Here is a 17,579-nt window from a genome sequence, read left to right on the forward strand (position 1 = left end):
GAGGCGCGAACGGTGATTGGCGGACACGCCCGCTGGCTCCGCCCCCTCCCGATCCTATATAGACTGGGGCCGGGCCGGGCGGGGGCGGTGCCCGGGTTCGAGTCCCGCGTCGTCCCGCAGCGCTCCGCTCCCGCCTGCTTCGCCGGGCCCCGCTGGCCGCGGGTGAGTCCGGGGAGCCGGGCCGTGGCGGGAGGCTCCGTCCTCTGCCGGGGGGGATTGGGGCATGGGGAGTAGAGGGCTGAGGCCTGGCTTAAGGGGAATGTAGATGATTAGGGTCGGGCCCCTGCGGGGCAGAGCCGGCGTCCCCGACCCCGGGAGGGGCGGCGGTGTGGGATAGGAAGGGGTCCCGAGCCCCCCCCCGCGGGTCAGGGTGGGGCTTCCCAGCAAGAAGAAAGGCTCCCCGGCTTGTGCACGCTGGGGACCCCCAGTGCAGTCGGGCCCCTTCCCGCCGGGGAGGGGCGGGGGGTATCCGCCCGCTCCTGGCCGCCGCGTCCCGGCGCCTCGCTGGGGCTTTCGCGGCTCCCGGACGCCGGGAATGCCTGACACGCAGTTCTTCCCCCGGCCCTCCCGAGCGGGGAGCGGGCTGGTGTCGTCTTACACGCCTTATATAGCCCGTACACCGGCCCGGGGAGAGCGGGGGCACGCTGGCCCCTAGCCCTGCAGCCGGGCCGTGCGAGGCGTGGGGAGCTCCGCAGCCGGCCCTGTCCGCCCTCGGGAGGAAGGTCCTGGGGCCGTTCGAGGGGGTCTGGCGGCTTCTTCCAGGTAAAAGGTGGCAAGAGGCTGGCGTTGGCTCATCTGTCCGGAGTCTTGGCCGGCTGACAGCTGTCAGGCAGGGGAGCGGCGGGATTCCCTCCTGCCGAAGCCCCGGAGATGGGCTCGCTCCCAGCGAGCATCTGCTCGGCCGGCTGCCGGAATGCCAGCCTGGCTGCTCTGCCAGGCGCCTCGGGTGGCATCACGCAGCTCCTGTGCTGCTGCTGCTGCTGCTAGTTCATCCGGCAGAAATGCTTCTGGTTCCTGTCCTTCTGTACCTGCTGTTGCTTCTCTGCGGTCTGAGCATCCTTGGCTCTCAGCAGCAGGAGTTCCTGGGGTGCTGCAAGGGAGAGCACATCCCAGGTTTGGGAGGAGAGGAGAGCCCCACAGACACTCCACTGTGGGTGGCAGCAGGGCTGTGCCTGGCTCCCTGGCACTAGTCAGTGTTAGCCTGGGCCCCTCAGCTCTGACGTTACTGGAGAAGATGCTGATAGATTTGGGGTGCGTCTCTAACCACAGTGTAGGATGGTCAGGGTGGAGTTACAGCTGGGAACGTGACCTGCCTCCTGTCCTACCCTGCCGGGCACTGAGCCCTCTCCTCGCCTGCTCTCCCTGCATTGTTTCCACGTACCCTAAAACTGGGATCACACCCTCTTCCTTTGCAGAGATGGGCGACATGGAGTCCTACAAGGTGATGCTGAATGGGCCGGCACCCTGGGGTTTCAGGCTGCAGGGAGGGAAGGATTTCAGCATGCCGCTCTCCATCTCCAGGGTAAGAGAAACCAAGGCTGGTGACACCCATCCTTCCTCCTGCCTCTGTGGGAGGGAGGCCGCAGTGGCTGAGGCAGAGCCGTATGAGGGATGTAGATGAGCTGGGGCCCCGGGAATGCTGCATCCTGCCCTGCCTGGCTCCATGTAGCCTCCTTGGTCCCTTATCAGCTGCAGCCCAGCACGGGGGTGTTCCGGGCAGAGAGCTGCAAGCAGAAATGTGAAATTCTGCACAGCCTCTGCAGAGGGGGGCAGTGGAGGCCCCTTCCGGAGTGTGCCCACCACAGCAGGGAGGGATCTGCTCTCTGAGATGTGGGACTGGCTTCCTGGTCTGCACCCCAGCACTGGGCATGGCATGCCAAGACCTAGTCAGTGCCCTTCTGCCCTCCTTTCCACAGCACTGCTCCCAACTCTGTGCCTGAGGTCACTCCTGAAATGGGCATAAAGAGGAGGAAGCTGCACTGCTGCCTGTACAGGGATGTGACTCCCTCCACGAAATTCCACTGTTTCTCCAGTGAGAGCCATTGTGGCACAGCTGGTTGTGCCCTGAGGCCACTGTTTGAGCCTCTCCCGCTGGATGTTCTCGGGTCTGACCCTGGGTGTGTGCAGGTCCCCGTCCCTGGGCGGGTGCTGGCCACAGCTTTGGCCACACAATTGCCTTATAAGCCTTGGAATGTGACTGCATCGTCTGTGCCGCTGGCGCTTGGGCAGCTGGCACAGAGGCTGCTTCTCAAAGGACAGCTTTGCTCGTGGCATCGAGTGCTGCACGGGGACCTGCCCCTGGCACGAGTCGGGCACTGCACACCTGTCCCAGAGGGCACATATCTCCACAGCATCCCAGCATGGAGGACGGGCCCTGAGGGCACTGTGTGAGGCTGGAGTCGCCAGTGCCTCTGCCCTGGGGCCTGCTGATCTCTGCTGAGCATGCAGAGACGGCTTCAGCGAGTTTATTCTCTAAAAAATGTTTCTCTTGGCTGCCAGCCAGTTCTTAACAAAGGGTCTGGTCGGATGGAGGAGCCTCCCAGAGCCTGGGGCAGGGGCCTCGTGAAGCAGTGCTTGGTGAGGCCTGGGCAGTGCTGCCGTCCTGGGCAGGAGCAGGGAGGACATTCCCAGGGGATGCAGGTGGCTTTGGGGGCTATCTGGTGAGGCTGGGCTGCATGGCAGAGCAGTGTGCTTTGATGGGAAGGTGTGAGCCTGTGCTGCTCTGTTCTCCAGAGGCATCCCCAGACCTGCTGCCCAGAGCATGATGCTGTCCTTGGCCCCTGCTTCCCGTGAGCTGGCCCTGATGCAGATGGGCAGGAAGGAAGCATCCTGCCCCAGCACTGTGGGCTGCAGTGGGGCCCTGCTCTGCAGGTCTTCAGGGTGGGCTGCACAGGGCAGTGCTGGTGTGTCCATTGACTTGGCTTTCAGCTGTGTCCATTGCTGTGACACTCCTTAGTGAGCAGTGAGGCTGTTTCAGCTCACTGATCGCACAAAAGAGGTGCCACCATGGCTGTCTGACGTGCACCCCTTGTGGCACGGGGCTCTGCTAGGGTGCTCGCACCTTGGCTAGGCAGGCTGTAAACCATGGTCCCTGTGCTGGAGTCAGGATAAGCACTGCACTCTGGATAGCTGGAAGCTGCATGGCACATCCAGGTATCTGCCAGGTGTGAAAGCGGAGAGACACTTTGATGGTGGTGGTGGGAAGGTGCTGAGGGATGCTCTGTCCTAGAGACCCCTGGACAAGGATGTAGGTGAGCACCTCTCTGGATGTGGTGATGGAGGTGCAGGGAACAAAAGATTGGGTGGAGAGGGGAGGAAGGAAGTCCTGGTTAGCAGGTCTAGGTGGGAAGTAGGAGGGCTGGCACTGCCATGGCTCTGGGTTGAGCTGGCACCTGTCAAAGGGGTTTCCTGCACGTTGGCATGGAGGGGGACAGGAAGTGCTGACCAGGCTGGGTGAAGCTTCATGACGCAGCCTGACGTGCTCTCCCCTTCCTGGGCAGTCGTGTGAAAACCTCTTCCAATTCCTGCTCCTGCCTCCAAACCCACACAGCCGCCCCATACCTTCCCCAGCCCTCCAGGGCAGCAAGCTGGGGCTTGCAGCAGCATGGCCAGGAGCTGGGGACATCACTGCTGCCGAGGGCACCTTCCAGTGCTGGGCAGGACAAATGGGAGGGCAGTGTGGGGTACGGGGTGGGGGTACCCAAGTCCTGCTGGGAATAGCAATGGGATGCAGATGGAACTGGGCCACATCCAGCCTATATGTGGTGTTTGGCCTTGCATGGAGGGCTGGTGCTGTCCTCAAGAAGGGATTTGTGGCTCTGGGGCGAGCTTGGTTCTGCAAGGAGGGGCCAGGACTCTCTGGCAGGGATTTTTCAGCCCTCTGACAGTGCTGGGAATCTGGCTCGCTCCTTTTATGTTCATGTCGAACAGGACTTGAGGAAATACTTGGTCTGGGTCCAAGCGCCTCGAGTTCTTCCATGCTGGAGGAGCAGGAATGGCTGCAGCCTGCCCACGTCTGTCTGTCTGTCTGTCAGTGCCTGGGAGCTGTGTGCGGTGCTCCGGGCCCTGCTCACCTCTGACTGTGCATCCCTGGTGGGAGGGGAGGGCAGCTTCCCCTTCACAGCATGGTATTGATGTACAGCAGTGCCATGGAGCCTTAGCAGGGGTAAGGCTCGTCCCTGGCACTGTGGCCAGGAAGGGGAGCTTGTGGCTGTGCTCCCGGCTGTCCCGGTGGGGGCGGGTGTCTCCCTGCCCCGGGAGGGCTCCTGCTCCTCTGTGGGAATGAGGTAATGTCTGCGCCTGGTGGGAACGGGACGGGAGCGCGGGCGGCTGGGGGGAGTGCCCAAGGGGTGCCTCCCCTGTCCTTCCCCTGCCCCAGGCAAAGGGCTGGACATGCCTGTGGTTTCCAGTGAGATGTGGGCTGCCCAACGGGCCCTGACTCACTGCGTTCCCTTCCTGCCCCGGGACCACAGGGATGACTCCAAGGGGTGGCTGGGCTTCTTGTCGAGGCTGAGGCAGCACTGCCTCTATGTTTGGTGTCACAGTGATGAGGCCCTGGGGTGCTGGCAGGGTCCCCAGCCATGCCAGAGGGCAGGGGCTGGGCAGTGCTCTGGATAAATGCTTTGCCTTCTGCTGCTGCCAAGGGGAAGAGGCTGGGCTCGTGCACAGGGAAATGGGGAGTAATCTGAGGATCCCCACTTTCCCCTGTGTCAGGTCTGTGTGGTGTGCTGAGCTGGGCTGGGGATCCTGGGCCTTGGCAGGCCCCTGCCCGTCGTGAGGATGTCACTCTGCTCCCACGTCACTGCTTGACTGTTCCTGCTCTCCCTAACTCTGTCTGTCCTGCAGCTGACTCTGGGTGGGAAGGCAGCCCAGGCCGGCGTGGGAGTGGGCGACTGGGTGCTGTACATTGATGGGGAGAGTACCAGTGCCATGACACACATCGAGGCCCAGAACAGGATCCGTGCTTGTGGGGACAGGCTCTGCCTCACCTTGAGCAGGTAGGAATTGTGGGTCCCTCAAACATGGGGTTCTGGTGTGACTGGAGTAGAATCAGGGCCTTCTCCCCAGTGCCACCTCCTGGCATCAACATCTCCCAGCATCACTGCTCCTTACTTAGAGCCTGGAAGTCCCTGGCTGTGTCCAAGGTCTTGCTTGCCTGGATAAGGCTCAACCTGACTGCAAGCCACAGGGCAGTGCCACCAGGCTTTGTTTCCCCTCGGTTGGGTGCTGCATCTCTGGGATACCAACATGCTGTTGGTGTCTGGGGCCAGCTTCAGTACCTGCCCATCTGTCTCCTCTCTTGCAGAGCCCAGAACCAGCTGGGGAAGCCACAGAAGGTACGTGTTGCTCCTGGTGCTGCAGTGGCAGCTCAACCTCATCTCAGGGGTAGGGAGTATTAGTGTAGTCAAAAAAATGGACTTTGCTCCTGGGGCTTTTAGGGGGCTAGGGTGTGTTTGGAGGTCTAGAAAACCCAGCTGGAGAAGCAGCTCTGACCTTTGGCACCACGGAGGATCAGAGGGAGCAGGATCTGCACAGTAGGTGCCAGATTGTGTCCCTGCTGGTGCTGGGTGTGGGCAGGGATGCAGAGGGGCCAGCACAGGGGAGGAGGCTGGGCAGGTGCAGCACCATGTTTGCTAGTGCTGGGGAGTAACCCTGTCACAGGGAGGCAGGGTTGGGGCTGGTGACTGGTGGCTCCTGGGCGGAAGCCACCTGCGTATGTTCAGCTTTGTGCCATGGGACAGTTGAAGTCGGCGTGTGTGCATGCACCGCCCTGCCGCGGGCAGCAGCGAGTGTACGGGGCACCTACTAATCTTCAAATGACCCTCAGGCTGGGTTTGTGACCTGCTGTCGCTGGGCCAGGTGCCCAGTGGAGTGAGTGCCAGCCTGGCAGAACCTGGTCTCCAAGGTGCACGTGCTGCCTGGCTTTCCTACCTGGCTGCCTGCTGTGCTGCCTGGCCCAGGGCTGCCCCTTGCATGCTGCTTGATGTGTGAGCCCGTGTCTGTGTGTTTTGTCTCGCTCAGGACTCACTCCCCTGCTCTGAACCCCTGAAATATAACTTCGCTCCCAGCACCGCCCTCAACAAAACAGCTCGGCCCTTTGGGGCTGGCTCACCTCCGAACCCACAGCCCGGGCTGGTGACGAAACCTGTGACGTACGCGCCCCTGGTGCCCGCCTGCACCCCCCAGCACAACGGGTATGTTGCTGTTCATCCTGCTCCCTGAGGACTGGGGGGAGCCTGCTGCCCAGCCCTGCTGCGCCTTGCATGCCAGGCACCCTGGGTGGGAGCGGTTGACAGTGCCCGTGCCGGAGTAACCGGTGGCTGCTGCTGAGGAGGCACAACAGAACTGTCACACACAGGGACACAGCCACGATCGCGCCTGTCCCTTGCTCAGGGATGTGTCAGCCTGTGGGGATTCCTGCCAGGCTTGACATGGTGCCTGTAGCAGGACACTGGCTGGCATCTGCAGTGGTAGGGATGTGACCACCAGCCTGCTGGGGAAGTCCTGCTGTTCTCCTGGCTGCAGGAAGGATCTGGGCAGAATGATGGCCTCCAGCCCTGCCACGCTATTCTCCCCCAGCTCTGCTGCCTGTGTCCAGCAGCTACTGGTCCCTGCTTCTCCTGCCAGAGCTGCCATAGGCCCAGGAACTGGGCAATGGGGCGGGATGTGGCATTGACTGCCCTGGGCATCCAGACCTGTTCTGGGGACTGAAGGAGCACCGTCTGGTCTGCTGGCACCTGCCCCTGTGTCCCAGTGTGCTCTCAGCCCTGGGCAAGCTGGATGTGAGACTCAGGGATAGGGGGACTAATACAAGCCATAGGTAAGCTCTGGAAACTTCTTGGGTGCTGCAGGTCTAATTTCACCTTCCTTTTTCTTTCTTTCTCTCCTCCCTTTCTCTTTCCCTCTCCCTACAGGTGCTGAGCCTTGACAAGTCAGTAAGCCTTTTATCTGCTCTCTCTATCCTCCCTGCATGCCTCTTCCCTGCCAGTGCCCCGTCCTCTGGGGCAGGGCCAGCCTGGGGATGGGCAGCAGGCACTGCTCTGCCCATGTGGGAGGGTCACTCCTGGCACCAAGCTGTCCCTAGTGTAGAGGAGACAGCTGCCTGTCTCTGCCAGCTGCTGGGGTCCTGGAGTGTCCCTGTGTGTGATCCATTTCCTGTTCCCCAAGATGTGGCTGGGCAAGGGCTGATGGGCTGTGCTGGGCACTGTGCCCAGGGCCAGGTGGCACTGCCATAGACAGCCGTGGTGCAGCTTCCCCAATGTTGGTTTTTTTGACCTTGGCTTATTCTTGCTCTGTCCTTTCTCTTTCTGGCCCCTGGGGCCAGTTTCAAATTTCCGGGAATGGTGGTGGTCATTCCAGAGTGAGCCTCCACAGGCCCAGCCTTTGTGAGGGAGGAGTTGTGAGGTGGGAGAGTAAGACAAGGTGTGGCGTCTCTGGTACTGGCGTGCTGTGATTCTGTGCTGGTGAAGGTGGGGGACAGCCCCAGGAGATCTGTCAGATTTGACAGATGACTCTGTCACTCACAGGCAGCCCCCACAGCTGCTGGAGTCCCCCATTGACACTGTATGTGACCCTGTGAAGCTGCGGATGTTAGAGGACATTGACGACTCAAAGCCCCACAGCTGGACCTCCCAGTCCCGTTCCTTCCGCAAACTGTCTCGGCTGGTGGGCGCAGACAGCAGTGAGTTCCCACAGGGCCTGGCACTGGCTGACTGCCCAGCTTTGCTGGGGAAACTGGAGCTGGATAAAGGCTTTGGTGCCTCATGGAGTGTTGGTTTTGGCCCTATGGGGCAGTTAAGCCAGGCAGAGCTGCCTCAGGCTGTGTGGGCTCGTGGTGGTGCTGCTGGGCTGGAGCCGTGCTCTGCTCTGTGGCTGTGCAGGGCTGTGTGTTGGGACAGGTGGGCAGTGGGAGGAGCGGTCCTTTTCCCTTTCCTGTTCCTTTTCCCTTTCTGCTGTCTCTGGGCCCCAGTTGCTACAGACTGACTCCATCTCCCTCTTTCTCTCCTGCTATGCTCAGCTGAGGATGGTGAGGACGAACTTGTTAAAAAGCCCAGGTAAGGGGAGCGTGTGCCAGAGCAGCAGCAGGAGCCACGAGGTGCCCACCCCAGGCTCGGCCCACACACTTGCTTCTTTCTTGCTGCTTGCAGTCACTTAGGGGGAAGCTCTTTGCTCTGTTCTTTCTCTCCCTCTCCAAGAGTAAAGCTGTTGGTGGAGCTGTAGAGCTTGCCCTGCACTCACCCCACAGTAGGCACTGCCAGAGCTCAGCCACTGCTCTGGCCATCACCTCGGGAGGGTCCTGCTGGGACACCCACTGGCAGACAAGATGTCCTTTGCTGGGTAGGACCTGCTGGGCACTGTTGGCACCAAGGTGGGGAGGCCAAGCTCTGCCGTTGCTTCTTGAGGAAAAGGGATCTGGAGAGGGCTGGTGCACTGACAACACCTTGCTGGGGGTCTTGGGAGGTGCTGGACAGTGTACCATGAGCCTGGTGTGGGGCTGTGGGATGGCAGGGCAGAGCTGAGTGAGTGTCTCCAACTTGTCTTAGTTCTGAAGTGCCTTTGTGAGGGATGGGCTGTGCCGTGGTCAAATACTGAGTGTTGTGCTACCATTCTTTCCAATATTACAGGGATGCCCATGGGTCCAGCTGGGGCACAGTGGAGCAGTGGTGAGTGCCAGGGTTTGGTGAGGGCACCTTTGAAAGCACTGCCCTGTGCTGAAGCAGGGTCTGTGCTTGGTGCTGGCTGAAACTTCTGCCCTCTGTCACTCACAGGCAGCCCCCACAGCCTCTGGAGCCCCCCAGTACCCCTGGGTGTGATCCTGGGAAGTTGCGGATGTTAGAGGACGCTGAGGACTGGCAGCCCCGCACCGGGACCTCCCAGTCCCGCTCCTTCCGCAAACTGGCCCAGCTGACGGGCACAGATGGCAGTGAGTTCCCACAGGGCCTGGTGCTGGCTAGGGATGCGGGACTGTTTTGGGGTAACCAGAAGCTGGGAGAGGCAGTGGGGTGATGTGACATCAGGAGTTAGGGTTTTGGCCCCAGGTAACTCCCTGAGGGCAGCTGAGCCAGCAAGGTCTGCCCAGGGCTGTGTGTGGGCTCCTGATGGTGCTGCTGGTCTGGGGTTGTGCTCTGCCCTGTGGCCAGACAGGGCTGTGTGATGGGGCAAGAGGATGGTGAGTTGGGAGGTTGGTTTTCCTCCTTTCCCTTCCTGCTTTTCCTGGATGTTAGTCACTGCAGACTGATGCCATGTACCCCTTTCTCTCCTGCTGCACTCAGTGGAGGATGGTGAGGATGAGATTGTTAAAAAGCCTAGGTAAGGGGAGCGTGTGCCTGGGCAGCAGCAGTAGCCACAAGGTGCCCATCCTGGGCTCAGCCCACAAGGCTTGTTCTCTCTCACTGCTTGCAGTCACTCAGGGGAGGCTCTTGCCCTGTTGCTGTTTTTCTCTCCTCTCCTGATCATCCACCCTCTGTCCTGTCCTTTCTTTCTTCCTAGAGCCAAGCTGTTGGCAGAGCCACAGGCTCTGCCCTGTGCTCACACCACAAAAGGCACAGCCACTGCTCTGACTGTCAACCTCAGGAGGGTCCTGCCCAGACACCCATCAGCCAGGCAGGCTGTCTCCAGATGAGGTGTCCTCATGCTGGGTGGGTGGGCAGGCAGGACCCTCTTGGCACTGCTGGCAGCAAACTAGGGAGGCCAAGATGCAGCACAATGTGCTGGACGCAGTGGGCATGGGTGGCTGCTGGCACTGACAGCACCTTGCTGGGGGTGTTGGGAGTTGCAGGGTAGGGAACTATGGGTGGGGCACAATATCATGTGGGGCCATGGAATGGCTGCAAGGCTGATCAGGAGTGAACGCTGTCAGCATTTCCACATAGCTCATGTGTCTGTGGGGCTGTGGATGTGTACGGGGAGGGATGGGCTGGTCAGACGCTAACTGCTGTGCCACCATTCTTTCTGATACCGCAGGGATGCCTGTGGGTCCAGCTGGGGCACGGGGCAGCATTGGTGAGTGCCAGGGTCTGGCAGAGGTGTTGGCATGTGCCAGGGCATTTTTGGGGGTGCTTCCCTCTTCCAGAGCAGGGTCCAATCCTGGTGCTGAGCTCTGTCCTCTGTCACTCACAGGCAGCCCCCGCAGCTGCTGGAGCCCCCCATTGACACTGTGTGTGACCCTGTGAAGCTGAGGATGTTAGAGGACATTGACGACTCAAAGCCCCACACCTGGACCTCCCAGTCCCGTTCCTTCCGCAAACTGGCCCGGCTGGTGGGAGCAAACAGCAGTGAGTTCCCACAGGGCCTGGCACTGACTGACTACCCAGGTGTCCCCAGCTTTGCTGGGGCAATTGGATAAAGGCCGTGATGTGTTGTTACAGCAGGGCAATGGTTTTGACCCCATTTGGACCCTCTGTAGCAGCTGAACCAGTGGGAGCTGCCCAGAGCTGTGTGGGCTTGTGGTGCTGCTGGGCTGGACCTGTGCTCTGTCCTGTGGCTGGGCAGGGCTGTGTGTTGAGGCAGGGGGGTGGGTAGTGGGAGGAGAGGGCATTTTTCCTTCCTTTCCCTTCCCTTTCCTTCCTGCTCTGCCTGGGCCTCAATTGCTGCAGACTGACTCCATCTCCCCCTTTCTTTCCTGGTGTTATCAGTGGATGATGGTGAGGAAGAGCCTGTTAAAAAGCCCAGGTAAGGGGCAGGAGCCACAAGGTGCCCATGCCAGGCTCAGCCCCCACAGGCACTTCACCCTCACTGCTTGCAGTCACTCTGCGGGTGCTCTTCGCACTGCTGGGGGTTCTTCCCTCCCTCTCTGTCCCCTCTCCCAGTCTTGAGATGTTTTCAGAGCTGCACAACGGGCACTGCCAGCACTCAGCCACTGTTCTGACTGTCACCTCAGGAGGGTCCTGCCCCAAGCACCCATCTGGGTAGGGGTGGCTGGTGACAATCACAACACCTTGCTGGAGATGTTGGGAGGTGCTGGGTAGCAACTGGTCTTGGTGCTTTGCTGTGGAGCAGGCAAGGCTGCTGGTCAGTATTGCCACGTGGCTCGTGCCTCCGTGGGCCTGTGGGTGAATATGGCAGGGATGGTCAAACAGTGACTGTTATGCTGCTGTTTTTTCCAATGTTACAGGGATTCCCATGGCTCCAGCTGGGGCACAGTGGAGCAGCGGTGAGTGCCAGGATCTGGCAGAGGTGTTGCCTTGTGCCAGGTCACCTTTGAAAGCACTGCCTTGTGCTGTAGTGTTGGGCAGGGTCTGTGCTTGGTGCTGGCTGAGCTCCTGCCCTCTGTCACTCACAGGCAGCCTCTGGAGCCCCCCAGTACCCCTGGGTGTGATCCTGGGAAGTTGCGGATGTTAGAGGACGCTGAGGACTGGCAGCCCCGCACCGGGACCTCCCAGTCCCGCTCCTTCCGCAAACTGGCCCAGCTGACGGGCACAGATGGCAGTGAGTTCCCACAGGGCCTGGTGCTGGCTAGGGATGCGGGACTGTTTTGGGGTAACCAGAAGCTGGGAGAGGCAGTGGGGTGATGTGACATCAGGAGTTTGATTTTGGCCCCAAGTCATCCTTTGAGGGCAGCTGAGCCAGTGGGAGCTGACTGGGGCTGTGTGTGGCTTGTGGTCTGGGGTTGTGCTCTGCCCTGTGGCCAGACAGGGCTGTGTGATGGGGCGAGGGGATGTTGGGTTGGGAGGTTGGTTTTCCTCCTTTCCTTTCCTGCTTCTCCTGGGTATCAGTCACTGCAGACTGATGCCATGTACCCCTTTCTTTCCTGCTGCACTCAGTGGAGGATGGTGAGGATGAGATTGTTAAAAAGCCCAGGTAAGGGGAGCATGTGCTGAGGCTGCATGTCCCAGGTGTCTGGGCACTGCTGGCTCTGAGCTGGGGATGCTGAGCTGCACCTTAGCCTTTTGGGCATACAAGGAGTGGAGGAGCTGGTGGCACTGGGAAAACCTGGCTATGGGATATTGGGAGGTGCTGGCTAGAGCCTGCACCTGGGGCACGTTGTTCGTGAGCCTGGTGTGGCAGAGCTGGGTGAGTGCTGCTGGCTCATTTCCCCTCAGCAGCACTACTTCTCAGGACTCTGGGCAAGCTCTTTGCCCTGTTGTGGATTCTTCTGTCCCTCTTCCTCCTTGCCTTCTACCAGGGCTGAGCTGGTGGTGGAGCTGCAGAGCCCCCACCCTGTGCTCACTCCACAACAGGCACTGCCAGTGCTCAGCCACTGCTTTAGCCTTCACCTGGGAGGTTCCTGCCTGGGCACCCACCAGCCAGACAGTTTGTCCTCGAATGGGTGTGCAGGCAAGACCCACTGGGCATTGCTGGCAGCAAGCTGGGGAAGCCAATACGCAGCGCAGTGTGCTGGACACAGTGTGTAGGGGTGGCTGGTGACACAACACTTGTCTGGGCATTTTTGGGGTCACAGGGCAGGCACTGTATCTTGGGCACGATACCTTATGGGGTCATGGAATGGCTGCAAGGCTGATCAGGAGTGAATGCTGTCGGCATTTCCATGTGGTTCTTGTATCTCTGAGATTGTGGGTGCGTACAGGAAGCATGGGCTGAGCCGTGGATCAGCCACTGACTGCTCTGCCACCATTTTTTCTGATGCCACAGGGATGCCCATGGGTCCAGCTGGGGCACGGTGGAGCAGCGGTGAGTGCCAGGATCTGGCAGAGGTGTTGCCATGTGCCAGGACACTTTTTGGAATGCTTCCCTGTTCCAGAGCAGGGTCTATGCTTGGTGCTGGCTGAGCTCCTGTCCTCTGTTGCTCACAGACAGCCCCCGCAGCCTCTGGAGCCCCCCAGTACCCCCGGGTGCAACCCTGGGAAGCTGCGACTGATAGAGGACGCTGAGGACTGGCAGCCCCGCACTGGGACCTCCCAGTCCCGCACCTTCCGCAAACTGGCCCAGCTGACGGGCACAGACAGCAGCAGTGAGTTCCCACAGGGCCTGCCACTGGGCTGGGAATGCTGGACTCTCCCTGGGCTGCCAGGGTCCAGCAGAGTCTGGAGTGGCACTGGAGTGTTGGTTTTGGCTCCATGTGGTCCCTTCAGGGTGGATGAGTCAGTGGGAGCTGCCTGGGGCTGTGTGTGGTCTCCTAGTGGTTAACACTGGTCTGGGATCTTGGTCTGCCCTGTGGCTGGGCAGGGCTTTGTTTTGGGGCAGGAGTTGGTGGGAGGAGGGGTTGGTTTTCCTCTTTTCCCTTTTCTCTCTTCCTGTGCCTGGGCCTTGGTCTGTGAGGACTGACTGTTTCCTCCTTTCTCTCCTGCTGCGCTCAGTGGAGGATCATGATGATGTGTTTGTTAGGAAGCCCAGGTAAGGGGAGTGTGTGGCAGCAGGAGCTGGGGGGCTGCATATCCTGGGCAGAACCCCTTGGGCATTGCTGCCCCTCAGCTGGGAATGCTGAGCTGCGCCGTGTGTCCCAGAAACAGTGGGTTGGGAGGGGCTGATGGCACTGGCCAAATCTCAGTGGGTTGTTGTGGTGTTTAGGCAGCATCTGGACCTGGGGCACAGCGTCCTGCAAGCCTGGCGTGGGGCTGCGGGGCGGCTGAGCTCAAGGAAGTCACCAGCTTGCAAGGGTTGTTCCTTGTTCTGTGCGGCCAGGCAGGGGGGTGGACAGTACCCCATTTTTTGCCTTTACCTCTCTGCGACACCTCCTGCCCTGGTACCATGGCCCTTGGGTGCTCAGTTTGCTCTGACACAAATGAAAGCTGGATTTGTTGCTATCTCCTTTTTGAATTTGTCTTGGAGAGGCACAGAGCCACTGCCTCTCCCTCTTTCCCCCCTCTTTCGGTGGGCTATGCCTCTCTAGCCCTGGCTTGCCCTGCATGTTCCAGTGCTGTGGAGCTGGACTCTGGGGCTCCCTGCTTCAGGTCACATCCAGGTCCGCCTTCACTCCAATGAGGCTGGGGGTGATCATCATATATTAGTGGGCTGCTAAAGGCTGTACGGTCCCTGGGGTCCCTGGTCAGTCTGGAGAAGCCCAGAACTCACCCTCCTGCCATTCCCCAGACCACCACAGTGGGTACCAGAGACCCTAGGGGTCTTGGCTGTGTCTTGGCAGGACTGAAGGCCCTTGGCTCAGTATCTCATCACTAAACCAGCTACTGCTGGGCACGGGGACTTGGCCTGCTCCCTCTTGCTTGTTGGGGTGGGGAGCCCTGCCTGCACCCCCTGGGTAGTGGGGGTGAGTGGGACAGGCTGGATGAACTGCTTGTTCTGTAGCCAGGTCTCCGTGCCGGACCCATCCCCGTCCCCAGGAGCGACAATGAAGACTGAGCCAGGACTGGGTGAGCAAAACATCTCTGGGCTTATTGGGGAGGGGCTGCCGAGGGAGCGGGAGCAGTGTCCTTAAGGCTTGTATGTGTGTGCAGCCCCCAGGACCCCCAGTGCCACCCCCAGCCCCACCAGCCGCCCACCCTGGGCTGTGGACCCGTCGTTTGCCGAGCGCTACGCCCCGGACAAGACGAGCACGGTGGTGAGCAAGCACAGCCAGCCGGCCACACCCACCCCCATGCAGAACCGCAGCTCCATCGTGCAGGCGGCCCAGCAAGCCCCCGAGGGACCTGGCCGCACCCCCCTGTGCTACAAGTGCAACAAAGTCATCAGGTGAGCCCTGGCCACCACCACTGCCACGCCAACGTCCTGGGCCCTGGCGTGGCTGACGTGGCCCTGTCCTGCCACAGGGGACGGTACCTCGTGGCGCTGGGACATTATTACCACCCCGAGGAATTCACCTGCTGCCAGTGCAGGAAGATGCTGGATGAGGGTGGCTTCTTTGAGGAGAAAGGCTCCATCTTCTGCCCCAAGTGCTATGACACGCGCTATGCACCCAGCTGTGCCAAGTGCAAGAAGAAGATCACTGGGGTGAGTGTCCCGTAGCCTGCCCTCCATCTCCTGTCCTTGCCCTCTTCTGTGACTGCCTGGCTCTGTCCCTTCCCACCTTGGTCGCATCTCAGGGGTTTCCTTGCCCTTTCCTGCCCTTGGTGGTCCTGCCCCTGGCTGACAGTGGCTCCCCTCCAGGAGGTGATGCACGCACTGAAGATGACCTGGCACGTGCAGTGCTTCACCTGCAACGCCTGCAAAACTCCCATCCGCAACCGAGCCTTCTACATGGAGGAGGGACAGCCCTACTGCGAGAGAGGTAGGACCCAGGCACCCCATGTGTCACCTCATGTGGCCATGGGGCGTCACTGGGACTCGGCAGCTGCGCACAGGGCTGGGGACATGAGCTGCCCTACTCTGCAGGGCTCTCTCTGGGCTGTGGGGAGCATGGAGACCCCAGTCCCACAGCCCTGAGCCCTCCATCCTGGTTCTCCCTAGCTGCAGGGTAGTGCTATCATTCCCTATGTTGCCATGGCAATGAGGGAGGATGTACATCAAAGCGAGTGCTGCATCCTGGGAGATGAGGTTCTCCTCCTCCCCCTGGAGCCCTGTGGTGTCCAGGCCAGCCTGCACCTCTCCTGGGCATTCTCTCACCTGGACGGGGGCTGGCAGAGTTGTCTCCAGGCTGTTTCTGTGGGATCCCTGGCTGAGCTGCAGCTCTGCTCCCCTGGCATGAGCAGCTGTAGTGCATGGAAGTGCTGACCTGGGCTCTGCCTTTCCTTTTAGACTATGAGAAGATGTTTGGCACCAAGTGCCGCGGCTGTGACTTCAAGATTGATGCTGGGGACCGATTCCTGGAGGCGCTGGGGTTCAGCTGGCATGACACTTGCTTTGTCTGTGCGGTGAGCAGTGTGCCTCCCTTCCCCAACTATTGCAGGGCCTGACAGTCCTGCTCTGGGTGGGGTACACTGGCAACACAGGAGACCTGCTGCCTCAAGATTTTTCCTGCTTGCCTCCATTCTGGGAGCTTGGGACTCTGCTCTGAGCCTTCTGGTCCCTGGCAGTGCCCCAGGGCCATGTGGAGTGCTCCCTGTGTGACACCACTGCTGGGCTGTGGGGGATCCAGAGGCTGGCTCAGCCCCCCAGCTTGACCATCTGCACTCTCCTCCCCAGATCTGCCAGACCAACCTGGAAGGGAAGACATTCTACTCCAAGAAGGACAAGCCACTGTGCAAGAGCCATGCTTTCTCCCACGTGTGAAGAGTGGGAATTCAGCCGTGCCCACACATGCCCCTGGCCCTGCATGCTCCTCTGCCCCTGCTCTGCTTGCCCCAGGGAGCGAGGTTGGGCCCTCGGCCCTTTCCCTTGCTCCTGCCTCTTTCCTGGCGGCTCCTGGCTCAACTCCAGACAGATACAGTGCTGGGTCCAGAGCCTGTTATAGCTGGGTGGGTTCTTATATGCTTCTCAACTGGCCCTAGGAGCCCTGGGAAGGGGATGCTGCATGGATCTCCTGCCCCTGAGCCACGCAGCAATGGATGAGCACAACCAGGCTGAGGCTGGAATTGCAGGGGGTCTGCCACAGCTAGGCTACTCCTTTGCTGCCTGACACCTCAGTGCTGGGGCAGGGATACTTCTTACACATCCCTGAGTGGGTGAGGACCAGCTCCTGTCTCACTCCCCTACCTTCCCTGCTGTGTGCTTGGGGCTGGAGACCCAGCCCTGGTCCCCGGCTGGGGCCCTGCCCATGAGAACCCACCAGCCACCCCTCAAACTGCTGTGGTGGCTTCCTGCCACAGTTACATTTTGGGAGCGTCTGTGCCTCATACCCCCCACCCTGCTTCTCCTCTGGGGCTGGCAGCACCCTGAGCCCAGCGTGGCCAAACTGTGGGCTGGCAGCGTGTGCTGATGGCCAGCCCAGCCAGACAGCTGCTCCTGCAAGGCTTGGGCACAGCTTCCTACCAAAGAGCTCTCTCCCACAGCCATCCTGGGGCCATCGATGCCTCCCCCAACCCACACCCTCCGGTCAGGCTGCACTGATGTAGCCACGGTGCTTTTAGTGCCTTTAATAAACACATCTCTGCAAGTGCCGGCTGTCTCCAGGCCAGTGGTTTTGCTGGGTGAGGTGTGGCCTGCTGGGAAGGTCATGCTCTGCCCTCATCCTGCTCCCTCTGGGGCCTGACTAAGCTCCTTCCAGCTTTCCAGGGAAAATCTTTCCCTCACATTTCTCCTCCTCTGCCCACGTCAGCCCAGGCTTGACCCTTTTGTGTTGACTGGGTCATCCCTCTTGTAGCAGGTAGGACCGCTAATGGAGGCAGTAGGTAATCTGGGGGGCAAAATGCAGCAAGGAGAGATTGGGACAGGATCAGACCTTAGTGGGGGGTGCCTGCATAACTGGCAGTGTCCTCTGCTCACTATGCCCTGGCTCTGAGTCCTGTAGAGGGGATGAGGAGTCATGGGGCACGCGTGAGCCACGTGCACCAGCTCTGGGTGTTCTCCAGCGCGGAGCAGCCAAGTGTTCGCTCATGCGGTGCAGCTGCTGTCCCGAAGGACGGGTGTGAGGCCACAGCGGCTGGAACAGGCTCGAGGGCAGCGGGTGTGGGGAAGTGGGTGTTCTCCTCCCTCTCCACTCTGACAGCTGGAGCGGTCATTAATAATTGCAGCTCTTACCATTATGAGCAATTGTAAGGAAAACTGTCTTGCTCATCTACTGGAAGGTTCTGCCGGGGGCAGGAGCTGGCTGTGAGAAGCCAAATGCCTCCTGGCATCACCCAGATCTG

The 17,579-nt window shown here is 60.5% G+C and overlaps 1 protein-coding gene across 1 annotated transcript; it reads left to right on the top strand.

The window, feature by feature from the left end:
• Positions 1–110: 110 nt before the first annotated feature.
• PDLIM7 (PDZ and LIM domain 7) lies at positions 111–16,889 on the top strand. The gene is made up of 22 exons (XM_062501980.1): positions 111–162; positions 1,416–1,522; positions 4,846–4,997; positions 5,306–5,336; positions 6,915–6,931; positions 8,769–8,923; positions 9,273–9,309; positions 9,490–9,542; positions 10,098–10,274; positions 10,635–10,671; positions 11,114–11,152; positions 11,282–11,427; positions 11,763–11,799; positions 12,592–12,630; positions 12,753–12,907; positions 13,257–13,293; positions 14,203–14,267; positions 14,352–14,586; positions 14,664–14,844; positions 15,001–15,121; positions 15,589–15,704; positions 15,976–16,889. Exons 2-22 carry the CDS (start codon positions 1,418–1,420, stop codon positions 16,060–16,062), a joined length of 2,022 nt encoding a protein of 673 aa, XP_062357964.1. The 5' UTR covers positions 111–162; positions 1,416–1,417; the 3' UTR covers positions 16,063–16,889.
• The last annotated feature ends 690 nt before the right edge of the window (positions 16,890–17,579 follow it).

The sequence above is a fragment of the Cinclus cinclus genome, chromosome 14, assembly GCF_963662255.1.
Source record: "Cinclus cinclus chromosome 14, bCinCin1.1, whole genome shotgun sequence".
Classification (NCBI taxonomy): Eukaryota; Metazoa; Chordata; class Aves; order Passeriformes; family Cinclidae; genus Cinclus; species Cinclus cinclus.

Bases quoted from the DNA above. Each gene is read 5' to 3' on its own strand.
- PDLIM7 (XM_062501980.1), top strand. From the start codon at position 1,418: ATGGGCGACATGGAGTCCTACAAGGTGATGCTGAATGGGCCGGCACCC. The intron at 9,543-10,097 runs GCACAGCCACTG...CCTGGTGCTGAG, and splicing joins CTGTGCTCACACCACAAAAG to CTCTGTCCTCTGTCACTCAC. The intron at 11,153-11,281 runs GTGAGTGCCAGG...TGTCACTCACAG, and splicing joins TGGGGCACAGTGGAGCAGCG to GCAGCCTCTGGAGCCCCCCA.